This window comes from Coccinella septempunctata, chromosome 6, assembly GCF_907165205.1.
Source record: "Coccinella septempunctata chromosome 6, icCocSept1.1, whole genome shotgun sequence".
Taxonomy (NCBI): Eukaryota; Metazoa; Arthropoda; class Insecta; order Coleoptera; family Coccinellidae; genus Coccinella; species Coccinella septempunctata.
Window position 1 is genome coordinate 34,252,724 of NC_058194.1, and position 22,898 is coordinate 34,275,621.

A 22,898-nucleotide genomic window follows, 5' to 3' on the forward strand; every position below is an offset into this window, starting at 1 on the left:
GGTTTCAAAGCGCGGGTAGGCAAGCGCGGGTAGAAATCGTGGGTTTCAAAGCGCGGGTAGATAAGCGCGGGTAGAAATCGTGGGTTTCAAAGTGCGGGTAGGCAAGCGCGGGTAGAAATCGTGGGTTTCAAAGCGCGGGTAGGCAAGCGCGGGTAGAAATCGTGGGTTTCAAAGCGCGGGTAGGCAAGCGCGGGTAGAAATCGTGGGTTTCAAAGCGCAGGTAGGCAAGCGCGGGTAGAAATCGTGGGTTTCAAAGCGCGGGTAGGTAAGCGCGGGTAGAAATCTTGGGTTTCAAAGCGCGGGTAGGCAAGCGCGGGTAGAAATCGTGGGTTTCAAAGCGCGGGTAGGTAAGCGCGGGTAGAAATCTTGGGTTTCAAAGCGCGGGTAGACAAGCGCGGATAGAAATCGTGGGTTGAAAAGCGTGGGTTGAAAGCATGAGTTGAAAAGCGTGGGCTGAAAAGCATGGGTTGAAAATCGTGGGTTGAAAAGCATGGGTGGAAGAGCGTGGGTTGAAAAGCATGGGTTGAAAAGCATGGGTTGAAAAGCATGGGTTGAAACATGGGTTGAAAAGCGTGGGTTAAAAAGTGTGGGTTGAATAGCATGGGTTGAAAAGCGTGGGTTGAAAAGCATGGGTTGAAAAGCGTGGGTTGAAAAGTGTGGGTTGAAAATCGTAAGTTGAAAGGCATGGGTTGAAAAGCATGGGTCAAAAAGCGGGGGTTGAAAAGCATGGGTTGAAAAAGTGGGTTGAAAAGCTTGGGTTGAAAAGCATGGGTTGAAAATCATGGGTTGAAAAACGTGGGTTGAAAAGCTTGGGTTGAAAAGCGTGGGTTGAAAAGCATGGGTTGAAAAGCGTGGGTTGAAAAGCATGGGTTGAAAAACGTGGGTTGAAAAGCATGGGTTGAAAGGCATGGGTTGAAAAGCGTGTTTTGAAAAGCATGGGTTGAAAAGCCTGATTTGAAAAGCATGGGTTGAAACGCGAGGGTTGAAAATCGTGGGTTGAAGAGCATGGGTTGAAAAGCGTGGGTTGAAAAGCATGGGTTGAAAAGCATGGGTTGAAAATCGTGGGTTGAAAAGCATGGGTTGAAAAACGTGGGTTGAAAATCGTGGGTTGAAAAGCATGGGTTGAAAAACGTGGGTTGAAAAGCATGGGTTGAAAGGCATGGGTTGAAAAGCGTGTTTTGAAAAGCATGGGTTGAAAAGCCTGATTTGAAAAGCATGGGTTGAAACGCGAGGGTTGAAAATCGTGGGTTGAAGAGCATGGGTTGAAAAGCGTGGGTTGAAAAGCATGGGTTGAAAAGCATGGGTTGAAAATCGTGGGTTGAAAAGCATGGGTTGAAAAACGTGGGTTGAAAAGCGTGGGTTGAGAGGCATGGGTTGAAAATCGTGGGTTGAAAGGCATGGGTTGAAAAGCGTGTTTTGAAAAGCATGGGTTGAAAAGCCTGATTTGAAAAGCGTGGGTTGAAAAGCGTGGGTTGAAAAGCGTGGGTCAAAAAGCGTGGGTTGAAAAGCATGGGTTGAAAAGCTTGGGTTGAGAAGCATGGGTTGAAAAACGTGGGTTGAAAAGCTTGGGTTGAAAAGCGTGGGTTGAAAAGCGTGGGTGAAAAGCATGGGTTGAAAAGCGTGGGTTGAAAAGCGTGGGTTGAAAAGCATGGGTTGAAAAGCGTGGGTTGAAAGCATGGGTTGAAATGCGTGGGTTGAAAAGCGTGGGTTGAAAGCATGGGTTGAAAAACGTGGGTTGAGAGAGTGGGTTGAGAGCATGGGTTGAAAAGCGTGGGTTGAAAAGCGTGGGTAAAAAGCATGGGTTGAAAAGCGTGGGTTGAAAAGCATGGGTTGAAAAGCATGGGTTGAAATGCGTGGGTTGAAAAGCGTGGGTTGAAAAGCGTGGGTTGAAAAGCGTGGGTTGAAAAGCGTGGGTGAAAAGCATGGGTTGAAAAGCGTGGGTTGAAAAGCATGGGTTGAAAAGCATGGGTTGAAATGCGTGGGTTGAAAAGCGTGGGTTGAAAGCATGGGTTGAAAAACGTGGGTTGAAAGGCGTGGGTTGAAAAGCATGGGTTGAAATACGTGGGTTGAAAAGCGTGGGTTGAAAAGCGTGGGTTGAAAAGCGTGGGTTGAAAAGCGTGGGTGAAAAGCATGGGTTGAAAAGCGTGGGTTGAAAAGCATGGGTTGAAAAGCATGGGTTGAAATGCGTGGGTTGAAAAGCGTGGGTTGAAAGCATGGGTTGAAAAACGTGGGTTGAAAGGCGTGGGTTGAAAAGCATGGGTTGAAATACGTGGGTTGAAGAGCGTGGGTTGAGAGAGTGGGTTAAGAGCATGGGTTGAAAAGCATGGGTTGAAAAGCGTGGGTTGAAAAGCATGGGTTGAAAAGCATGGGTTGAAATGCGTGGTTTGAAAAGCGTGGGTTGAAAGCATGGGTTGAAAAACGTGGGTTGAAGAGCGTGGGTTGAGAGAGTGGGTTGAGAGCATGGGTTGAAAAACGTGGGTTGAAAAGCGTGGGTTGAAAAGCGTGGGTGAAAAGCATGGGTTGAAAAGCGTGGGTTGAAAAGCATGGGTTGAAAAGCATGGGTTGAAATACGTGGGTTGAAGAGCGTGGGTTGAGAGAGTGGGTTGAGAGCATGGGTTGAAAAGCGTGGGTTGAAAAGCGTGGGTGAAAAGCATGGGTTGAAAAGCGTGGGTTGAAAAGCATGGGTTGAAAAGCATGGGTTGAAATGCGTGGGTTGAAAAGCGTGGGTTGAAAAGCGTGGGTTGAAAAGCGTGGGTTGAAAAGCGTGGGTGAAAAGCATGGGTTGAAAAGCGTGGGTTGAAAAGCATGGGTTGAAAAGCATGGGTTGAAATGCGTGGGTTGAAAAGCGTGGGTTGAAAGCATGGGTTGAAAAACGTGGGTTGAAAGGCGTGGGTTGAAAAGCATGGGTTGAAATGCGTGGGTTGAAAAGCGTGGGTTGAAAAGCGTGGGTTGAAAAGCGTGGGTTGAAAAGCGTGGGTGAAAAGCATGGGTTGAAAAGCGTGGGTTGAAAAGCATGGGTTGAAAAGCATGGGTTGAAATGCGTGGGTTGAAAAGCGTGGGTTGAAAGCATGGGTTGAAAAACGTGGGTTGAAAGGCGTGGGTTGAAAAGCATGGGTTGAAATACGTGGGTTGAAGAGCGTGGGTTGAGAGAGTGGGTCAAGAGCATGGGTTGAAAAGCATGGGTTGAAAAGCGTGGGTTGAAAAGCATGGGTTGAAAAGCATGGGTTGAAATGCGTGGTTTGAAAAGCGTGGGTTGAAAGCATGGGTTGAAAAACGTGGGTTGAAGAGCGTGGGTTGAGAGAGTGGGTTGAGAGCATGGGTTGAAAAACGTGGGTTGAAAAGCGTGGGTTGAAAAGCGTGGGTGAAAAGCATGGGTTGAAAAGCGTGGGTTGAAAAGCATGGGTTGAAAAGCATGGGTTGAAATACGTGGGTTGAAGAGCGTGGGTTGAGAGAGTGGGTTGAGAGCATGGGTTGAAAAGCGTGGGTTGAAAAGCGTGGGTGAAAAGCATGGGTTGAAAAGCGTGGGTTGAAAAGCATGGGTTGAAAAGCATGGGTTGAAATGCGTGGGTTGAAAAGCGTGGGTTGAAAGCATGGGTTGAAAAGCATGGGTTGAAATGCGTGGGTTGAAAAGCGTGGGTTGAAAGCATGGGTTGAAAAACGTGGGTTGAAAGGCGTGGGTTGAAAAGCATGGGTTGAAAAACGTGGGTTGAAGAGCGTGGGTTGAGAGAGTGGGTTGAGAGCATGGGTTGAAAAACGTGGGTTGAAAGGCGTAGGTTGAAAAGCGTGGGTTGAAAAGCATGGGTTGAAATACGTGGGTTGAAGAGCGTGGGTTGAGAGAGTGGGTTGAGAGCATGAGTTGAAAAGCGTGGGTTGAAAAGCGTGGGTGAAAAGCATGGGTTGAAAAGCGTGGGTTGAAAAGCATGGGTTGAAAAGCATGGGTTGAAATGCGTGGGTTGAAAAGCGTGGGTTGAAAGCATGGGTTGAAAAACGTGGGTTGAAAGGCGTGGGTTGAAAAGCATGGGTTGAAAAGCGTGGGTTGAAAAGCGTGGGTTGAAAAGCGTGGGTGAAAAGCATGGGTTGAAAAGCGTGGGTTGAAAAGCATGGGTTGAAAAGCATGGGTTGAAATGCGTGGGTTGAAAAGCGTGGGTTGAAAGCATGGGTTGAAAAACGTGGGTTGAAAGGCGTGGGTTGAAAAGCATGGGTTGAAAAGCGTGGGTTGAAAAGCGTGGGTTGAAAGCACGCTTTTCAAACCATGCTTTCAATCCACGCTTTTCAACCCATGCTCTCAACCCACGCTCTTCAAACCACGTTTTTCAACCCATGCTTTTCAACCCACGCTTTTCAACCCATGCTTTTTCAACCCATGCTTTTCAACCCATGCTTTCAACCCACGCTTTTCAACCCACGCTTTTCAACCCAGGCTTTTCAACATATGCTTTTCAACACACGCTTTTCAACACACGCTTTTCAAACCATGCTTTCAACCCACGCTTTTCAACCCATGCTTTTCAACCCACTCTTTTCAACCCATGCTTTTCAACCCACGCTTTTCAACCCATGCTCTCAACCCACGCTCTTCAACCCACGTTTTTCAACCCATGCTTATCAACACACGCTTTTCAACCCATGCTTTTCAACCCACGCTTTTCAACCCATGCTTTTCAACCCACGCTTTTCAACCCATGCTTTTAACCCACGCTTTTCAACCCATGCCTTCAACCCACGCTTCTCAACCCATGCTTTTCAACCCATGCTTTTCAACCCACGCTTTCCAACCCATGCTTTTCAAACCACGCTTTTCAACCCACGCTTTTCAACCCATGCTTTCAACACACGCTTTTCAACCCATGCTTTTCAACACACGCTTTTCAACCCATGCTTTTCAACGCACGCTTTTCAACCCATGCTTTTCAACCCACGCTTTTCAACCCATGCTTTCAACCCACGCTTTTCAACCCATGCTTTTCAACCCATGCTTTCCAACCCATGCTTTTCAACCCACGCTTTTCAACCCATGCTTTTCAACCCACGCTTTTCAACCCATGCTTTTCAACCCATGCTTTTCAACCCATGCTTTTCAACCCACGCTCTCCAACCCACGTTTTTCAACCCATACTTTTCAACCCATGCTTTTCAACCCATGTATTCAACCCATGCTTTTCAACCCATGCTTTTCAACACACGCTTTTCAACCCATGCTTTTCAACCCATGCTTTTCAACCCATGCTTTTCAACCCACGCTTTTCAACCCACGCTCTCCAACCCACGTTTTTCAACCCATGCTTTCAACACACGCTCTTCAACCCATGCTTTTCAACACACGCTTTTCAACCCATGCTTTTCAACGCACGTTTTTCAACCCATGCTTTTCAACCCATGCTCTCAACCCACGCTCTTCAACCCACGTTTTTCAACCCATGCTTTTCAACACACGCTTTTCAACCCATGCTTTTCAACCCACGCTTTTCAACCCATGCTTTCAACCCTCGCTTTTCAACCCATGCTTTTCAACCCACGCTTTTCAACCCATGTTTTCAACCCATGCTTTTCAACCCACGTTTTTCAACCCATGCTTTTCAACCCACGCTTTTCAACCCATGCTTTTCAACCCACGCTTTTCAACCCGTGCTTTCAACCCTCGCTTTTCAACACACGCTTTTCAACCCATGCTCTTCAACACTCGCTTTTCAACCCATGCTTTTCAACCCACGCTTTTCAACCCATGCTTTTCAACCCACGCTTTTCAACCCATGCCTTCAACCCACGCTTCTCAACCCATGCTTTTCAACCCATGCTTTTCAACCCACGCTTTTCAACCCATGCTTTTCAACCCACGCTTCTCAACCCACGCTCTCCAACCCACGTTTTTCAACCCATGCTTTCAACACACGCTCTTCAACCCATGCTTTTCAACACACGCTTTTCAACCCATGCTTTTCAACGCACGTTTTTCAACCCATGCTTTTCAACCCACGCTTCTCAACCCATGCTTTCAACCCACGCTTTTCAACCCATGCTTTTCAACCCATTCTTTTCAACCGACGCCTTTCAACCCATGCTTTTCAACCCACGCTTTTCAACCCATGCTCTTAAACCACGCTCTTCAACCCACGTTTTTCAACCCATGCTTTTCAAACCTTGCTTTTAACCCACGCTTTTCAACCCATGCTTTTCAACCCATGCTTTTCAACCCACGCTTTTCAACCCATGCTTTTCAACTTACGCTTTTCAACCCATGCTTTTCAACCCATGCTTTTCAACACACGCTTTTCAACCCATGCTTTTCAACCCATGCTTTTCAATCCATGCTTTTCAATCCATGCTTTTCAACCCATGCTTTTCAACCCATGCTTTTCAATCCATGCTTTTCAACCCATGTTTTCAACCCATGCTTTTCAACACGCTTTTCAACCCATGCTTTTCAACCCACGCTTTTCAATCCATGCTTTTCAACCCACGTTTTCAACCCATGCTTATCAACCCACGCTTTTCAACCCATGCTTTTCAACCCACTCTTTTCAACCCATGCTTTCAACCCTCGCTTTTCAACCCATGCTTTTCAACACGCTTTTCAACCCATGCCTTTCAACCCACGCTTTTCAACCCATGCTTTTCAACCCACGCTTTTCAACCCATGCTTTCAACCCTCGCTTTTCAACCCATGCTTTTCAACCCACGCTTTTCAACCCATGCTTTTCAACCCACGCTTCTCAACCCATGCTTTCAACCCACGCTTTTCAACCCATGCTTTTCAACCCATTCTTTTCAACCGACGCCTTTCAACCCATGCTTTTCAACCCACGCTTTTCAACCCATGCTCTTAAACCACGCTCTTCTACCCACGTTTTTCAACCCATGCTTTTCAAACCTTGCTTTTAACCCACGCTTTTCAACCCATGCTTTTCAACCCATGCTTTTCAACCCACGCTTTTCAACCCATGCTTTTCAACTTACGCTTTTCAACCCATGCTTTTCAACCCATGCTTTTCAACACACGCTTTTCAACCCATGCTTTTCAACCCATGCTTTTCAATCCATGCTTTTCAACCCATGTTTTCAACCCATGCTTTTCAACCCATGCTTTTCAACCCACGCTCTCCAACCCACGTTTTTCAACCCATGCTTTTCAACCCATTCTTTTCAACCGACGCCTTTCAACCCATGCTTTTCAACCCACGCTTTTCAACCCATGCTCTTAAACCACGCTCTTCAACCCACGTTTTTCAACCCATGCTTTTCAAACCTTGCTTTCAACCCACGCTTTTCAACCCATGCTTTTCAACCCATGCTTTTCAACCCACGCTTTTCAACCCATGCTTTTCAACCCATGCTTTTCAATCCATGCTTTTCAACCCATGTTTTCAACCCATGCTTTTCAACACGCTTTTCAACCCATGCTTTTCAACCCACGCTTTTCAATCCATGCTTTTCAACCCACGTTTTCAACCCATGCTTATCAACCCACGCTTTTCAACCCATGCTTTTCAACCCACTCTTTTCAACCCATGCTTTCAACCCTCGCTTTTCAACCCATGCTTTTCAACACGCTTTTCAACCCATGCCTTTCAACCCACGCTTTTCAACCCATGCTTTTCAACCCACGTTTTTCAACCCATGCTTTTCAACCCATGCTTTTCAATCCATGCTTTTCAACCCACGCTTTTCAACCCATGCTTTTCAACCCATGCTTTTCAAACCATGCTTTTCAACCCACGCTTTTCAACCCATGATTTCAACCCTCGCTTTTCAACCCATGCTTTTCAACCCATGCTTTTCAACCCACTCTTTTCAACCCATGCTTTCAACCCTCGCTTTTCAACCCATGCTTTTCAACCCACGCTTTTCAACCCATGTTTTCAACCCATGCTTTTCAACCCACGTTTTTCAACCCATGCTTTTCAACCCACGCTTTTCAACCCATGCTTTTCAACCCACGCTTTTCAACCCATGCTTTCAACCCTCGCTTTTCAACCCATGCTTTTCAACACGCTTTTCAACCCATGCTTTTCAACCCACGCTTTTCAACCCATGCTTTTCAACCCATGCTTTTCAACCCATGCTTTTCAACCCACGCTTTTCAACCCATGCCTTCAACCCACGCTTCTCAACCCACGCTTCTCAACCCATGCTTTTCAACCCACGCTTTTCAACCCATGCTTTTCAACCCACGCTTTTCAACCCACGCTTTTCAACCCATGCTTTCAACCCACGCTTTTCAACCCACGCTTTTCAACCCATGCTTTCAACACACGCTCTTCAACCCATGCTTTTCAACACACGCTTTTCAACCCATGCTTTTCAACGCACGCTTTTCAACCCATGCTTTTCAACCCACGCTTTTCAACCCATGCTTTCAACCCACGCTTTTCAACCCATGCTTTTCAACCCATGCTTTTCAACCCATGCTTTTCAACCCACGCTTTTCAACCCATGCTTTTCAACCCACGCTTTGCAACCCATGCTTTTCAACCCACGCTTTTCAACCCATGCTTTTCAACCCATGCTTTTCAACCCACGCTCTCCAACCCACGTTTTTCAACCCATACTTTTCAACCCATGCTTTTCAACCCATGTATTCAACCCATGCTTTTCAACCCATTCTTTCAACACACGCTTTTCAACCCATGCTTTTCAACCCATGCTTTTCAACCCATGCTTTTCAACACACGCTTTTCAACCCACGTTTTTCAATCCATGCTTTTCAACCCACGCTTTTCAACCCATGCTTTTCAACCCACGCTTTTCAACCCATGCTTTCAACCCTCGCTTTTCAACCCATGCTTTTCAACACGCTTTTCAACCCATGCTTTTCAACCCACGCTTTTCAACCCATGCTTTTCAACCCACGTTTTTCAACCCATGCTTTTCAACCCACGCTTTTCAATCCATGCTTTTCAACCCACGCTTTTCAACCCATGCTTTTCAACCCATGCTTTTCAACCCATGCTTTTCAACCCACGCTTTTCAACCCATGCTTTCAACCCTCGCTTTTCAACCCATGCTTTTCAACCCACGCTTTTCAACCCATGCTTTTCAACCCACGCTTTTCAACCCATGCTTTCAACCCTCGCTTTTCAACCCATGCTTTTCAACCCACGCTTTTCAACCCATGCTTTTCAACCCACGCTTCTCAACCCATGCTTTTCAACCCACGCTTTTCAACCCATGCTTTTCAACCCACGCTTTTCAACCCATGCTTTCAACCCTCGCTTTTCAACCCATGCTTTTCAACCCACGCTTTTCAACCCATGCTTTTCAACCCACGCTTTTCAACCCATGCTTTCAACCCTCGCTTTTCAACCCATGCTTTTCAACCCACGCTTTTCAACCCATGCTTTTCAACCCACGCTTCTCAACCCATGCTTTTCAACCCACGCTTTTCAACCCATGCTTTTCAACCCACGCTTTTCAACCCATGCTTTTCAACACGCTTTTCAACCCATGCTTTTCAACCCACGCTTTTCAACCCATGCTTTTCAACCCACGTTTTTCAACCCATGCTTTTCAACACGCTTTTCAACCCATGCTTTTCAACCCACGCTTTTCAACCCATGCTTTTCAACCCACGTTTTTCAACCCATGCTTTCAACCCTCGCTTTTCAACCCATGCTTTTCAACACGCTTTTCAACCCATGCTTTTCAACCCACGCTTTTCAACCCATGCTTTTCAACCCACGTTTTTCAACCCATGCTTTCAACCCTCGCTTTTCAACCCATGCTTTTCAACACGCTTTTCAACCCATGCTTTTCAACCCACGCTTTTCAACCCATGCTTTTCAACCCACGTTTTTCAACCCATGCTTTTCAACACGCTTTTCAACCCATGCTTTTCAACCCACGCTTTTCAACCCATGCTTTTCAACCCACGTTTTTCAACCCATGCTTTTCAACACGCTTTTCAACCCATGCTTTTCAACCCACGCTTCTCAACCCATGCTTTTCAACCCACGCTTTTCAACCCATGCTTTTCAACCCACGCTTTTCAACCCATGCTTTCAACCCTCGCTTTTCAACCCATGCTTTTCAACCCACGCTTTTCAACCCATGCTTTTCAACCCACGCTTTTCAACCCATGCTTTCAACCCTCGCTTTTCAACCCATGCTTTTCAACCCACGCTTTTCAACCCATGCTTTTCAACCCACGCTTCTCAACCCATGCTTTTCAACCCACGCTTTTCAACCCATGCTTTTCAACCCACGCTTTTCAACCCATGCTTTTCAACACGCTTTTCAACCCATGCTTTTCAACCCACGCTTTTCAAACAATGCTTTTCAACCCACGTTTTTCAACCCATGCTTTTCAACACGCTTTTCAACCCATGCTTTTCAACCCACGCTTTTCAACCCATGCTTTTCAACCCACGTTTTTCAACCCATGCTTTCAACCCTCGCTTTTCAACCCATGCTTTTCAACACGCTTTTCAACCCATGCTTTTCAACCCACGCTTTTCAACCCATGCTTTTCAACCCACGTTTTTCAACCCATGCTTTCAACCCTCGCTTTTCAACCCATGCTTTTCAACACGCTTTTCAACCCATGCTTTTCAACCCACGCTTTTCAACCCATGCTTTTCAACCCACGTTTTTCAACCCATGCTTTTCAACACGCTTTTCAACCCATGCTTTTCAACCCACGCTTTTCAACCCATGCTTTCAACCCTCGCTTTTCAACCCATGCTTTTCAACACGCTTTTCAACCCATGCTTTTCAACCCACGCTTTTCAACCCATGCTTTTCAACCCACGTTTTTCAACCCATGCTTTTCAACCCACGCTTTTCAATCCATGCTTTTCAACCCACGCTTTTCAACCCATGCTTTTCAACCCATGCTTTTCAACCCATGCTTTTCAACCCACGCTTTTCAACCCATGCTTTCAACCCTCGCTTTTCAACCCATGCTTTTCAACCCACGCTTTTCAACCCATGCTTTTCAACCCACGCTTTTCAACCCATGCTTTCAACCCTCGCTTTTCAACCCATGCTTTTCAACCCACGCTTTTCAACCCATGCTTTTCAACCCACGCTTCTCAACCCATGCTTTTCAACCCACGCTTTTCAACCCATGCTTTTCAACCCACGCTTTTCAACCCATGCTTTCAACCCTCGCTTTTCAACCCATGCTTTTCAACCCACGCTTTTCAACCCATGCTTTTCAACCCACGCTTTTCAACCCATGCTTTCAACCCTCGCTTTTCAACCCATGCTTTTCAACCCACGCTTTTCAACCCATGCTTTTCAACCCACGCTTCTCAACCCATGCTTTTCAACCCACGCTTTTCAACCCATGCTTTTCAACCCACGCTTTTCAACCCATGCTTTCAACCCACGCTTTTCAACCCATGCTTTTCAACCCATGCTTTTCAACCCATGCTTTTCAACCCACGCTTTTCAACCCATGCTTTTCAACCCACGCTTCTCAACCCATGCTTTTCAACCCACGCTTTTCAACCCATGCTTTTCAACCCACGCTTCTCAACCCATGCTTTTCAACCCTCGCTTTTCAACCCATGCTTTTCAACCCACGCTTTTCAACCCATGCTTTTCAACCCACGCTTTTCAACCCATGCTTTCAACCCTCGCTTTTCAACCCATGCTTTTCAACCCACGCTTTTCAACCCATGCTTTTCAACCCACGCTTCTCAACCCATGCTTTTCAACCCACGCTTTTCAACCCATGCTTTTCAACCCACGCTTTTCAACCCATGCTTTCAACCCTCGCTTTTCAACCCATGCTTTTCAACCCACGCTTTTCAACCCATGCTTTTCAACCCACGCTTTTCAACCCATGCTTTTCAACCCTCGCTTTTCAACCCATGTTTTTCGTCAAGACCGAACGGTTGCTTCGAGATCGCTGTAGTTCTCACATTTTTTACTAGAAGAGTTGCTCTTTCAGAATAGATATAACATTTACATCTACGATTATTTTTCTGGGAGAAAATCCTTTCGAAATGTACACTCAGGTAGTTCTCAGATTTATTATTAGAAGAATTGCCTCTTCGAAATGTGCACTCGTAAAATAATGAGTGATCCTCTTTTCCAGATCTTGGACTACACCCAATATTACCTGGACCTCAGCGCTGCCAAGGAGCACAATCACGCCGAATGGGCTGTAGAGTATAACTTCTCGACGCACTACATGATAAACAACATCACACCTTTGGCCCTCCATAATTTAGCGGAGAAGCTGTCCAACGCCTCTGGCGATAATCCCACCTTTAATAGGTGAGTTAAATCACGGGCTCACGCCTTCGCATAAATCCACGTCGCGTATATGTCATTCGTCTGTCTCGTCTGCTTATACGGACCAAACAGTCTGCGAAACTAAGAATTATTGCAGTTACGGTCTCCCCCAAGCTGATGGGATGTCTGAGAGAATAATTGAATTGTATCCACATAACGTGTGGTAGCATTCGTGGAATCTGATGAGATGTAAGATTTCCGAAACGTAGAACCCTAGGCAGATTTACTAAGAAAGAGCTAGTCATGAAAGAGCGCAGGAAATCCCAGAGAACTTGAAACATCCATACGCAACTGCGGACCGATTTCGAAATCACTGTCCCTCGTCAGTACAGTGTAGCGTTGAATATTCCTAACGGAGAATGGGGTCTCAAGTCAAACGAAATGGGGGTGGCGTCATCACGATGCAGTAAACTCTATTCACTGACATAACTTTTCTTTCAGATACTACAGAGCCAATTCGGTGAGATTCCACAACAACCAGCACAGCACCTGCGATGCTACCTGCGCGCACACGCATTACTGCGCAATCACGCGAGTCGACTACCACGAGCACGAGCAATGTCTGAAGACGGCGGCGAGCGTGGTGTCTTCTTACTCGTTGACGAGCACGCCACTGAACTGCTTCTCGTTACTCTCACTCTTCGTGATTTTCAAAGTGCGATAAGGTTAAGCGGGAACCTGTTTCGAGCTTGACGTGTTCAACTGGTTCGTACGTGTGTGACAGATGGTAAAGATGGCGCTGTTGGAAGTTCGTTAGTCTGATGAAGGATTGCTATTTGTTTCGTTGTTTTTCATGTAATCTTGAAGAATACGAGCCGAGATTGGCGAGGCGGTAGCTTGAGGTTGAGAGCTGTACTTAGTAGTTGTGAAAAATGGTTGTTGAAATTTCGAAATCATCTTCATATTTCCTGAAACACTTCTGAGATTGTTGCCTTATTATATCTAGAAACATAAGGAGGAAGGAAAGTTTCTGGCATGTAAAAAATATGTTCCGAATTACACAATTATTTTTGTGTTGCTTCTGATCTCGATATTTCCTTTTAGGTAGCCAAAAAAACTCATTCGGACGTAAGCAAGGAAACAATATATAATAATTTTCTGAACGCGAATTATATCGAAATTTTTTTTAAATGTCGGAAACTCTCCTTATGCAACCAAGGTGTATTTAACTTATGTATTTACATTTTTTTCTTTTTAGAGTTTGCTTTGTTCATTTTCTGGATTATGTATACAGGGTGTTTTCAAGGATGAGGCTTTTTTGACTGAAGGTAAAAGTCATTAAAATAAGTCATTTCACTAAAAATTGCCTATATAAAATATTCAAGATGGCGTCAATTTGAGTGTTTTGGTGAAACGCTTTATTTCCACCCGTTCTACCTTCTGTTAAAAAATGCCTCGCCTTTGAATACACCCTGTATGTCTTTCTGCTCTCTCAGTTGTTAATTTTTCCAAAAGAGGCTTTATTTTCAAAACTCTTTTGTTTTCAGTACATCTTGACAAAAAGGATCGATGAAAAAAGTGTTGGAATCGCAGTAATATAGCATTATATGTTGAATATTTTTATATGACTATAGCTTATGATGTATTATATAAAAAATAAGATGTGTCAACGATATCTAAATTCTGTAAATAAATTTTTAATTACGCTTTTATATCCGTTAAAATAGTTTGCGATGGCGCAGAAGTAATACGAAGGTTGTTGTTTTTATTTCAAATTTTCAAATATACGAAATAAGATATAGATAATATTATATGAAGTTTATTCCGTCGTAGTTTGTTAGATAATATGTAAATTTTAGTTAATATTTTTGGCATCATATTAATATGTTATAGCTCAAACATTCGGTTTTATTATTGAAGATACTTTTTGAAAAAAAAAATTGACGACATATGCTCAACTTGATTATTTTCTTCGACTTCAAGGCTTCGTTATATTGTGAATGAGGAAATAATTCTTTTTTGATTAAAAAATTCCTGGTACTTTGAAAGTAAAACATATACAACGTCTATCTGAAAATATATGGTTCAGAGCTTTTTGTTCGCAAATTTTTTACCCTTGTATATATTGATACTACTACGATCCTGCCAAACGGATAGTAGTGAATGAACGAAATATTTGTAGCTTCGAAATACAGTGTGATATATGTACATCTTTAATATTTTTATATATTATTTGGCGTATTGTACATAAACAGCTGAACAAAAATAGTCAACGGATATTGTACATATTATTCTGATATGAGTGTCCCTAAAAATTGAATGATGAATCAATTTAGGATTAAAGTTGGGTAAGAATTTAAATGACCAAATTTTATCTGTTTCATATAACGTGAAATATACTCGAGAACCCTACACACTTTATTGTCTACCTATACAAAACGACAACCTCTTACATGTTTAGGTGTGCCTAATGATAAAAATTATACTTCGATACTTTATATTACGAGGAAATTCAAGTTTCGTTCAAATATTTTCCAAAGAGAATTCAAGACATTTCGTACATATAGTCTTTGGAAGTTACAGTAGATTATCTTTTCCTTTAATTATGAATATTCGAAATGATTCTTGAATTTTCATAAAAATTGTTTGATTGTTAGATAGCTAATTAACTTTCGTTGGAAATTATTACAGATTGATATATCCATATAGCGGAAATTCCATACCTATGTGAAATAACTGTTTTCATGTAATAACTGTTGAATAAATAAATTATTTTTGATTTCTACTCTTGTATTGGCTTTGTTTTTACCTATAATAATTAATACTGATTATGGAGACAAAGGGCAATTCAACAAATATCTTCAAAATTTTTCACTTTCAAATAGAGAGAGAGAGAAACATAAATTTCGAATTTTTAGAATTTAGATAAATGAGAAAAGACATAACCTCATTTTTTTGACAGTTCTAAACAAGACATAACCTCATTTTTTTGACAGTTCTAAACAAGACATAACCTCTTTTTTTTGACAGTTGTAAACAAGACAACCTCATTTTTCTGACAGTTCTAAACAAGACATAACCTTATTTTTTGACAGTTGTAAGTGCCCAGAGTCGTTTCATCTCATTCGGGAATCAATTATCTCTGTCATTACCATTCTATGCAATTTAAAATATGAATTAGGAAAATTTCTGCAGAGAATTTGAAAAATTCAACTATTCCACTGTTCAAAACATTGATAGGAAATTCTCCTCGATTTGGGATAACCCAAATCGAGGAGAATTTCCCATTGCAAAATAAAAAAATGGTTGTTCAACAAATTTTATTCGACGCCATTTTCGAAAACATTTTCACATTTTATCCATGAAATGAGGTAGACCGTTGTTGCTTCTTCTTCGAGTCATTATTTCACAACCTGTATCAGTAACTAGTAAGGTTTGTTCGAATTGGGCCGACCATAAACCGTCTGCTGTTACAGCTGTCCATTGGTCTGGCCAGCTGACATCTTTCCAGGTACCTTCAGAAATCATAGGCTCAATGGTGAAAGAATGGCCAGGTTTCATTATACCGATGGCTTTGTTCTCTGTGAAGAAAAATTTCATCATACATAACTCACTATCGATGAACATAGAGTTTCTACAAGAAGAACTCTGACAACTTGTCAAAATTGGCAGTTGCCATTGGTTACCATAGGACAAGCAACCTGTTTCTAGGAAACGCTTTATCCGTCTTACTGTAACCAATGGCAACCAACAATTTTGACAATTAGTTAACGCCCTACAACAATGATAAAAATTTTCATTCAACCATTTAACTTACTTGCATAATGAGGAACATTGGGTGCAGTATGGAATAATCTATGGATCCCATGTCCGCAATAACTCTTTACGACAGAATAACCATTGACCTGGGCATGTTTCTGTATGATGTTTCCAATATCTCTATATTTCTCACCTGGTTTAACGAATTTAATGGCTTTATCGAGACACTCGTATGTTACTTTAACGAGATTCTTGTGCTTCTCACTCACATTACCAACAAAGAAAGTTTCATTCAAATCACCATGGAAACCTCTATGATAAACAGTAATATCGACATTACAAAGGTCTCCATCTTCAAGAGGCCTCGTATCCGGAATTCCTGAAATTCGCGTATTCTCAGATATATCATGAAAAATTACCAGACCTTAAAATACAAATTGAGTAAGAAAGACCTACCATGACAGATAACTTCATTCACAGATGTGCAGCATGATTTTGGAAATTCGTAGTAGTTCAAAGGCGAGGGATAACAATCCCTCTCGATGCAGGCTTCATGAACAACGCGATCTATTTCATCTGTAGTAACCCCGACATCACAAACTCTTGCAGCTTCATCCAAAACTTCTCTACCCAATTTACAGGCGACCTTCATACCTAAGATTTCAAAGTGAAATGGAAGATAGAATCCAAAATAACTAGGATATATATACCTTCTATTTCTTCATCATCCAGGACCTTTATCTGACTGGTGCCTTTAACAGCTTGTTCGCTTACAGGATAACCTTGTGGATGATCGGCATAATCCGGCCTCATTATGGAAGAAGGCACCGTTCTTTTTGAAGACTGAGGAAATGGTCTCAACTTGCCAGTGAATTGGAAGTATGGCCATGGATTGTATATTTTTTCGTCGTTTTCATTGCCGCCTTCTCCCTCTAGTAAATACAATTCAACATGAGGCACTAGCATTTCAAACTTCCTTTACATAATATATTTTTAGGTACCTACCTAACCCTACTTACTAGCTAATGAGTGGATGATTTTGTGACCCTTCCAGTTTTCCTTGAAACATTCTTGGGAGCAAAAAAATGATCCAGGAATCCCTAGTTTGATGCACGTTGGGCATTGTAACTTTGCAGGCTTGGAACAATTGGGGGATTCACATACTCCTTGGGTCGACATTCCTGAAAAGTATAATCTATTGAAAAGTTCCTATTTCCTAAGATGAATTAAATGAGTTGATTATTCTACATCAAATACTTACTGATTTTAATACAGTCAATAAATGTATTTATAAAAACTTGACAGTTCTCTGAAGTCACACAGATTTTAGCAGGGATATTTTGTTTTTAACCTAAAAATATGTGTAGCAAATTTGAAATTGGCTTTTCATTATTTAGTCAAAGAGTTGAATTTTATCTGTAACTTGATATAGAGTAATGAAACTCAAAACAATTTTAACTCTCTTGAATCAACCAAACTCTCAAGTTAGACATTTTTCATACAAAAATGTATTGACTTGGTACTCCAGCCTAGTGAAACCGAAGCCTCCAACACCACCTTATAAGCATATTACACAAATAGGAGATCCTTGCTTGAGATTGATATCGAAACCGGTGACTCCAGAAGCTATTGAAACAGAAGAAATACAGAAATTAATCGCCTACTTGAAACATGTCTGTAGGAAATATGATTGCCATGGACTATCAGCTCCACAAATAGGTGTACCATTAAGAATTTTCACCATTGGATTGACTCAGAAAGCTCTGAAGACTGATTTCACGGAAAAGGAAATAGCTATCAAAAATATCCAAGCTATCGAGCCTCTGGTTAGTGATGATTCTTCTAAAATATCAGTGAATTTTCATTTAATTCTTCTAGGTAGTTATCAATCCCGAAATGAAAATATCTGATTATAAGACGGTAGTTTTGGAAGAATCTTGCGAAAGTATAAAGGGATTTCAGGCTGATGTTCCAAGATATCTTTCTTTAGAACTGACAGGTTAGTTGTTGAATAATTGATCTACTTCTATTCCATTAATACTTTTCCAATGGTATTCCTTTCTAGGTCTTGATGAATTTGGTGAAAACATATCTATGAATGCCAAAGGATTCACAGCGAGAATTATACAGCATGAAATGGATCATCTTGATGGCAAACTTTACACAGATATTATGAATAAAAAAACATTGTGTTGCCCCAATTGGCAAATAGTTAATGAAAGATGTGGAAAAGTTGAACTACCATACGGACCCTATAAATAAAATATTGAAGACAGTAGAGAAATAATTTATTATTCAATATCCAATGTTCCTGAATACAATAAAAAATTGGCGATTTCATGTCCCACATCGTGAAGTTGTTAAATAAAAATTAGTGTACTTAACATCATGTTTCCTTATCATCGAAAATCAAACAGTATTCACTCCTAGTCCCTTTAGGTAACTTTGGGAAACTAGTATGGTCGTGCCCTATTATTGAATCCTCCTTTTCTGCCTGAATTCCAAGAGTCTGGTGGAGTGATAGCAATATCCATATAGTCCCCAATATTGAATCTAACTTGATTCAAGGTTTTCAAATCATCAGGTCCTTTAACGCCTGTGGTTGTCATACCAATCTCCCTCAACCGGTAGAGGGGTGCTCTAACATCTGGGTACACATAAGCAAAACTGAATTTAGTGCCCTTCCTTCTGGCTTCAGGGTTGACTTCCTTCACTAATTGAGTTAACTCGTGAAGAGTGGCATCTTTCCATGTGTAAATTTGTAATTCGTTCTGTGGGGTGTTACCTTTATTGAAATCAGACAGCTTTGAATGGTGACCGTTATTTGAAACGAAAACCCGCAGTAGAAAGGGGCAAACCTACAATTGAACGAGATCAAATTTTTTTATCATGATGCAGTTCATATATTTTACCCTTTGACGGTCTACGCCGTCATCTTTTTTCTCTTCTATAACTATGTCTACACCAGCCATTCTGATATATTTAGGATTATTTCGTTTTCAATTATACAATTTGAAGATAAGAGTTGTTTTGTTGTTTACATTAATCTGTGATTAAGGTTAAGTAAGTTAAGAAGGAGACCACAGAACTTGAAAAACCTACCACAGAGAATCATTTTATTTTAGTCTCGGTGAAGAATTTCAAGCATTTTATAGTGTTATCTGGGATTTCCAGTTTAGACACAAGAAAGGTTTTCTCTTGTTACTTCTTTCCAGTCGAGAAAATATACTTTTTCACAAAGAAGTTACAGAGTTTATATAGCTAGATAGCTACATCTATGTAAATAAATACGAAACAGATGCGTCTGAAAACAGATTTCCTGAATACAGCCACACAGTGTTTCAATTGAAGAACTGCAGAGGGCGCCACGGTGATAAATTTCCATTTTGAAAGTTAAACTATTATTGATCAATTTTGAATGCTCCAAGCAAGGATAAGGTTCGACTCTGGTCAAAGCATTATTCATTCTCGACATAAAAAAGAGAGGAAATCCTATCAAAACTTCGGAATTTCCACATTATGAGAATTTGAATAATCAAGAAGTGAGGGGAAAGCTTTTTCATTTACTGCCTTGAAAAAGAAGCGCCTTCTGGCTAGTGGTCAATACCCTAATATCTAGATACCGAATGTTTTTATAGTAATTCAAAGTAAAATATACTATGAATGAATTGCTTCTACTGATTGCTTAATTGATCGCTAAAGATATAGCTTTTTCTCGTCCTAAGAAGAAAAGACTCACAAAATGGGAAAATTCTAAGATAAATCTCTTTCAATACTCCTATATAAAAAATCTACTTTCGAAATGAATGTGCAGGTCGAAGAATCCCCCCATATAAGTTTTAAATTCCATTTTGCGTGTCCATAGTTTGATTCCATGGATAAAAAAGAGCTGTAATTTGTAACAGCGGCCTTGCTGAGTCTGCAAACATTCTCGCTTGAAATACAAATACGGAAATTTAGCGCGCATAGCCGTGCATGAATCCATCAATTATTCAGCGGTGGGAAAATTGTTAATTCAGTCGTAAAATGCCGCGGATACGTTTCAGGTTAGCCAACCCATGCCAACAAAGCCTCATTGTCTTCATTCTACGTCCTACCCAACCGTTCACTCCATTCCACCCACCACAAAGGGATAAAAATAGCAATTCGAAATTCAGTCCGAACAAACGGAAAGCTTTGTAAACCGATTCTATGGTTGAGGGATGTTTTTCCAGTTTTTCACTTAGTTCTCCTCTCGGTCAGCTGAAATTTCAGCCCCAACGTGATATGACGCACACGGATGGAATTTCAAAAGAGTTTAGAAAGATTTATGACAGGGTGCAGAGGAAAATTGAACATTATGCCTGAAAAATGATGGATTTTATCGTAGATTCCGGCTTGAACGTCAGGATGGATGTTGGGGGTTCTTAGACATCGATCAACTAGGGTATGGTGTTTTGGGGTATGTTCGAGAGGATCCCTTTGGAAATTCGAGGGGCGTACGTTTTTCCTCTAAGGGGTCGTTTGTTGCCACGTTTTTAAACATTATAGAAACTTCTTAAAGCTGCGAGCAGTGAGTTTTGGTAGGGCATCGAAACTTTCGCATTCGCCATTTTGCAACCACTTACTTTTTCATGAATTGGAATGTTAATTTCCTTGTTTTAAAGCTAGAATTTTTTTGAAATTTCGAAATGCTTCCAAATTATCCTCAAATAATTGAGAATATTGAGTGTTACAAGGCACATTTCGCTCATATTTCAGCATTTCAACACAATTTCCCTCTTATTCAATTCAATTAAGAATTAATGTTTGTTCTGGGCTCAACCGAGCACACTTTGCACCGAGAATAATTTCGTGTCATATCCATAATTCAAGACAAACGGCTGTGCCTTCTGACATTCTCATTATTACACTAATTGTCTACGCCTACGTTTCCCCCTAAATCGATCATATCTTCCCTACTCCGACCGCCAACTAATCAAACGACACTGAAAAATTAATTTTCACGACGGGTAACTGAACCTCCCAACCGAATTTTCCGTGAAAGATTGACATTTTTCAATAAATCCTCTTTTTAAGTTCTCCGTTCGAGTTCCTCGGTATAGATAACGCTTTTTCATACTGCTGAAGCGTGACTCGAACAATCAATAACTGTAGTGCCCGGAGCCTGGAAGTTTCCAATTCAAATTGAGTCTTTTGGTGTCTTTGACTGAAAGAGGGTTTACTGAACCTTTTATTTGAAGACCTTGCACGTTCTACGAATCGCAGTGGGAATTAAAAGGCCGGAAAGTTCTCAAGTGGTGCTCCTTGAAAGAAAAGTCTGGTAGTCTGGGAATATTTATGGTAATCCGGAGGTGTTACAGGTTTTGGATTTCACCCCATTTTGTGATTTTTCCAAATCCTGAATGTACCTTGTTAATATCTCACAAACATTCCTACCCTAAGTGGAAAACCACTCACATAAAAAAATAATCTGGGTATATAATGATATAATAGTGTGTGTCAACCTTGCGAGTAAAAACCAATGAAATAGTTCCCCAGACCGAAATGCCTGTTCGATCTTTCGATCTTTTTGCCGGCCCTATTTCAAATTTATTCTTGGTTTATCCAAAACCCCAGCAATAATTCCGCAAAAACGAAAGTTAAGCGCCGAGGGGTCAACAACATCACGTATGAGGGGATTACACATGGGAAAAGGCCAAAAAAAAAAAAACCGTGGACGTAAAACGAGTTGAAGTTTATGAAATGAAAGCATAGATCAAGTTGCCGGAGACAAGTCCTCTGGGAACAACAAGGGCTTCGCAATTTTTACTGCTTCAACGAAACGACCTGAACGTGGCGAACTTCCGAAATCAACACGTTAAATCGATTAAGACAGGTGCTCGCTGATAAGAAGAAGAAACACACTTGGAAGGAGGCAGGGTTGAATTCGATAAGCTTAGAGTGTTGGAGGAAAGAAAAATTACTTTGGGAAGTCTAATTCTTTATTGTGGAACTTCCTACATCTTATATTCTGAAAAATCTTGATTCTTTCGGATACGTTATTCCTTAGATAAGATTAATTTGAGCAGTATGGTATCGCTGGAAATACTATAGTTGAACAAACGAACTAGATAGTGCAATACTGAGATATTTCTACATCTCAAAGATGAAAGCTACGCAATTTTCTATCAAGGTCCTCGTGTTTATCCGTTTTACGTACTCTACAACCGAATTTCCATGGAAATTACTTCCGAAAAATAGATAGATACGTTATTATGGCTCAAAAATTTTTGATACGAACATTTCTCACTATGAATAAGGTATTCAAAGTTGAATAGTAAATACTCAATCTCAACCTTCATACTATTTGATAATTAATTCATTGTTCTTGTATATGGAATCGAATTTTAGAAGCTCTTACAATGCTGCTACAAACATTTGTTGTTGCGCATTCGCCATTTTGCACCACCGCACATAAATAGGTAATATCCATCTCAAGAGTGAACATTTTCCATTTCTCCGAACAGAAAGTTCATCAAGGAAAGATTAGAATTCCCTCAATTCTTATCATCAGGGAAAGATGAAAAGCTCTAAAATTCATTTGGAGCGGAAAAATCAAGCTCAACATCTTCTCCGAATCCGACTTCCTTGAAACCACCATTCCGCATGTAAATCTCTCCGCAATTCTCGCTCAATTTCCGACAACCTCCTTTTTCCCGCCGATTAACTCCATTTTTTCAACCCTCGTCTCAATTAACGCCCGACTATTCGCAAAAGACGCCCGCTAGTTTAACGCCCAGATAGCCAGATTCATTATTTTTCCGCTTTGCAAAATCCGTTATTTACGTTTTCGAAGCTAACGACGACGAGGCGAAACAATTACAAACGCATCCCTCGTTCTGCCTAATTCGAAATTTAATTGGCAATTTGAAGAAAGAAAGTCCGCGAGTTTCGTCATAAAAGTGGTACTCCAAGGGTCCTCGCGTCTCCGCGCAACG

The 22,898-nt window shown here is 41.6% G+C and overlaps 4 protein-coding genes across 7 annotated transcripts in view; 2 read left to right on the top strand and 2 right to left on the bottom strand.

Moving 5' to 3' along the window:
• The window catches only part of LOC123315171 (acid sphingomyelinase-like phosphodiesterase 3b), a 127,310-nt gene extending 113,912 nt beyond the window's left edge, over positions 1 to 13,398 (top strand). For both annotated transcript variants that reach the window (XM_044900766.1, XM_044900767.1), the window contains 2 exons: positions 12,041 to 12,222; positions 12,682 to 13,398. In XM_044900766.1, coding sequence (XP_044756701.1) covers positions 12,041 to 12,222; positions 12,682 to 12,904 — 405 coding nt within the window. In that variant the 3' untranslated portion in view covers positions 12,905 to 13,398. The remainder of the gene's footprint in view (positions 1 to 12,040; positions 12,223 to 12,681) is intronic.
• A 2,088-nt stretch (positions 13,399 to 15,486) lies between these two features.
• LOC123315400 (methionine aminopeptidase 1) lies at positions 15,487 to 17,341 on the bottom strand. 3 transcript variants are annotated; one of them, XM_044901070.1, is made up of 6 exons: positions 17,201 to 17,341; positions 16,959 to 17,120; positions 16,650 to 16,871; positions 16,396 to 16,593; positions 15,998 to 16,318; positions 15,487 to 15,761 (listed from the first exon to the last, which is right to left on the bottom strand). In XM_044901070.1, the coding sequence occupies exons 2-6, from the start codon at positions 17,116 to 17,118 to the stop codon at positions 15,529 to 15,531; spliced, it is 1,134 nt and encodes a 377-aa protein (XP_044757005.1). In that variant the 5' UTR covers positions 17,119 to 17,120; positions 17,201 to 17,341; the 3' UTR covers positions 15,487 to 15,528. The 3 variants fall into 3 exon arrangements, with proteins under 3 accessions (XP_044757005.1, XP_044757006.1, XP_044757008.1); XM_044901071.1 differs by having other exon boundaries at positions 16,959 to 17,134; positions 17,201 to 17,332; XM_044901073.1 differs by lacking the exon at positions 17,201 to 17,341 and having other exon boundaries at positions 16,945 to 17,086.
• Positions 17,276 to 18,323, top strand: LOC123315401 (peptide deformylase, mitochondrial-like). Its single transcript, XM_044901074.1, has 3 exons — positions 17,276 to 17,765; positions 17,818 to 17,938; positions 18,005 to 18,323. Exons 1-3 carry the CDS (start codon positions 17,376 to 17,378, stop codon positions 18,199 to 18,201), a joined length of 708 nt encoding a protein of 235 aa, XP_044757009.1. The 5' UTR covers positions 17,276 to 17,375; the 3' UTR covers positions 18,202 to 18,323.
• On the bottom strand, positions 18,211 to 18,971 carry LOC123315402 (histone deacetylase complex subunit SAP18). The gene is made up of 2 exons (XM_044901075.1): positions 18,852 to 18,971; positions 18,211 to 18,797 (listed from the first exon to the last, which is right to left on the bottom strand). The coding sequence occupies exons 1-2, from the start codon at positions 18,909 to 18,911 to the stop codon at positions 18,393 to 18,395; spliced, it is 465 nt and encodes a 154-aa protein (XP_044757010.1). The 5' UTR covers positions 18,912 to 18,971; the 3' UTR covers positions 18,211 to 18,392.
• Between the last annotated feature and the right edge of the window lie 3,927 nt (positions 18,972 to 22,898).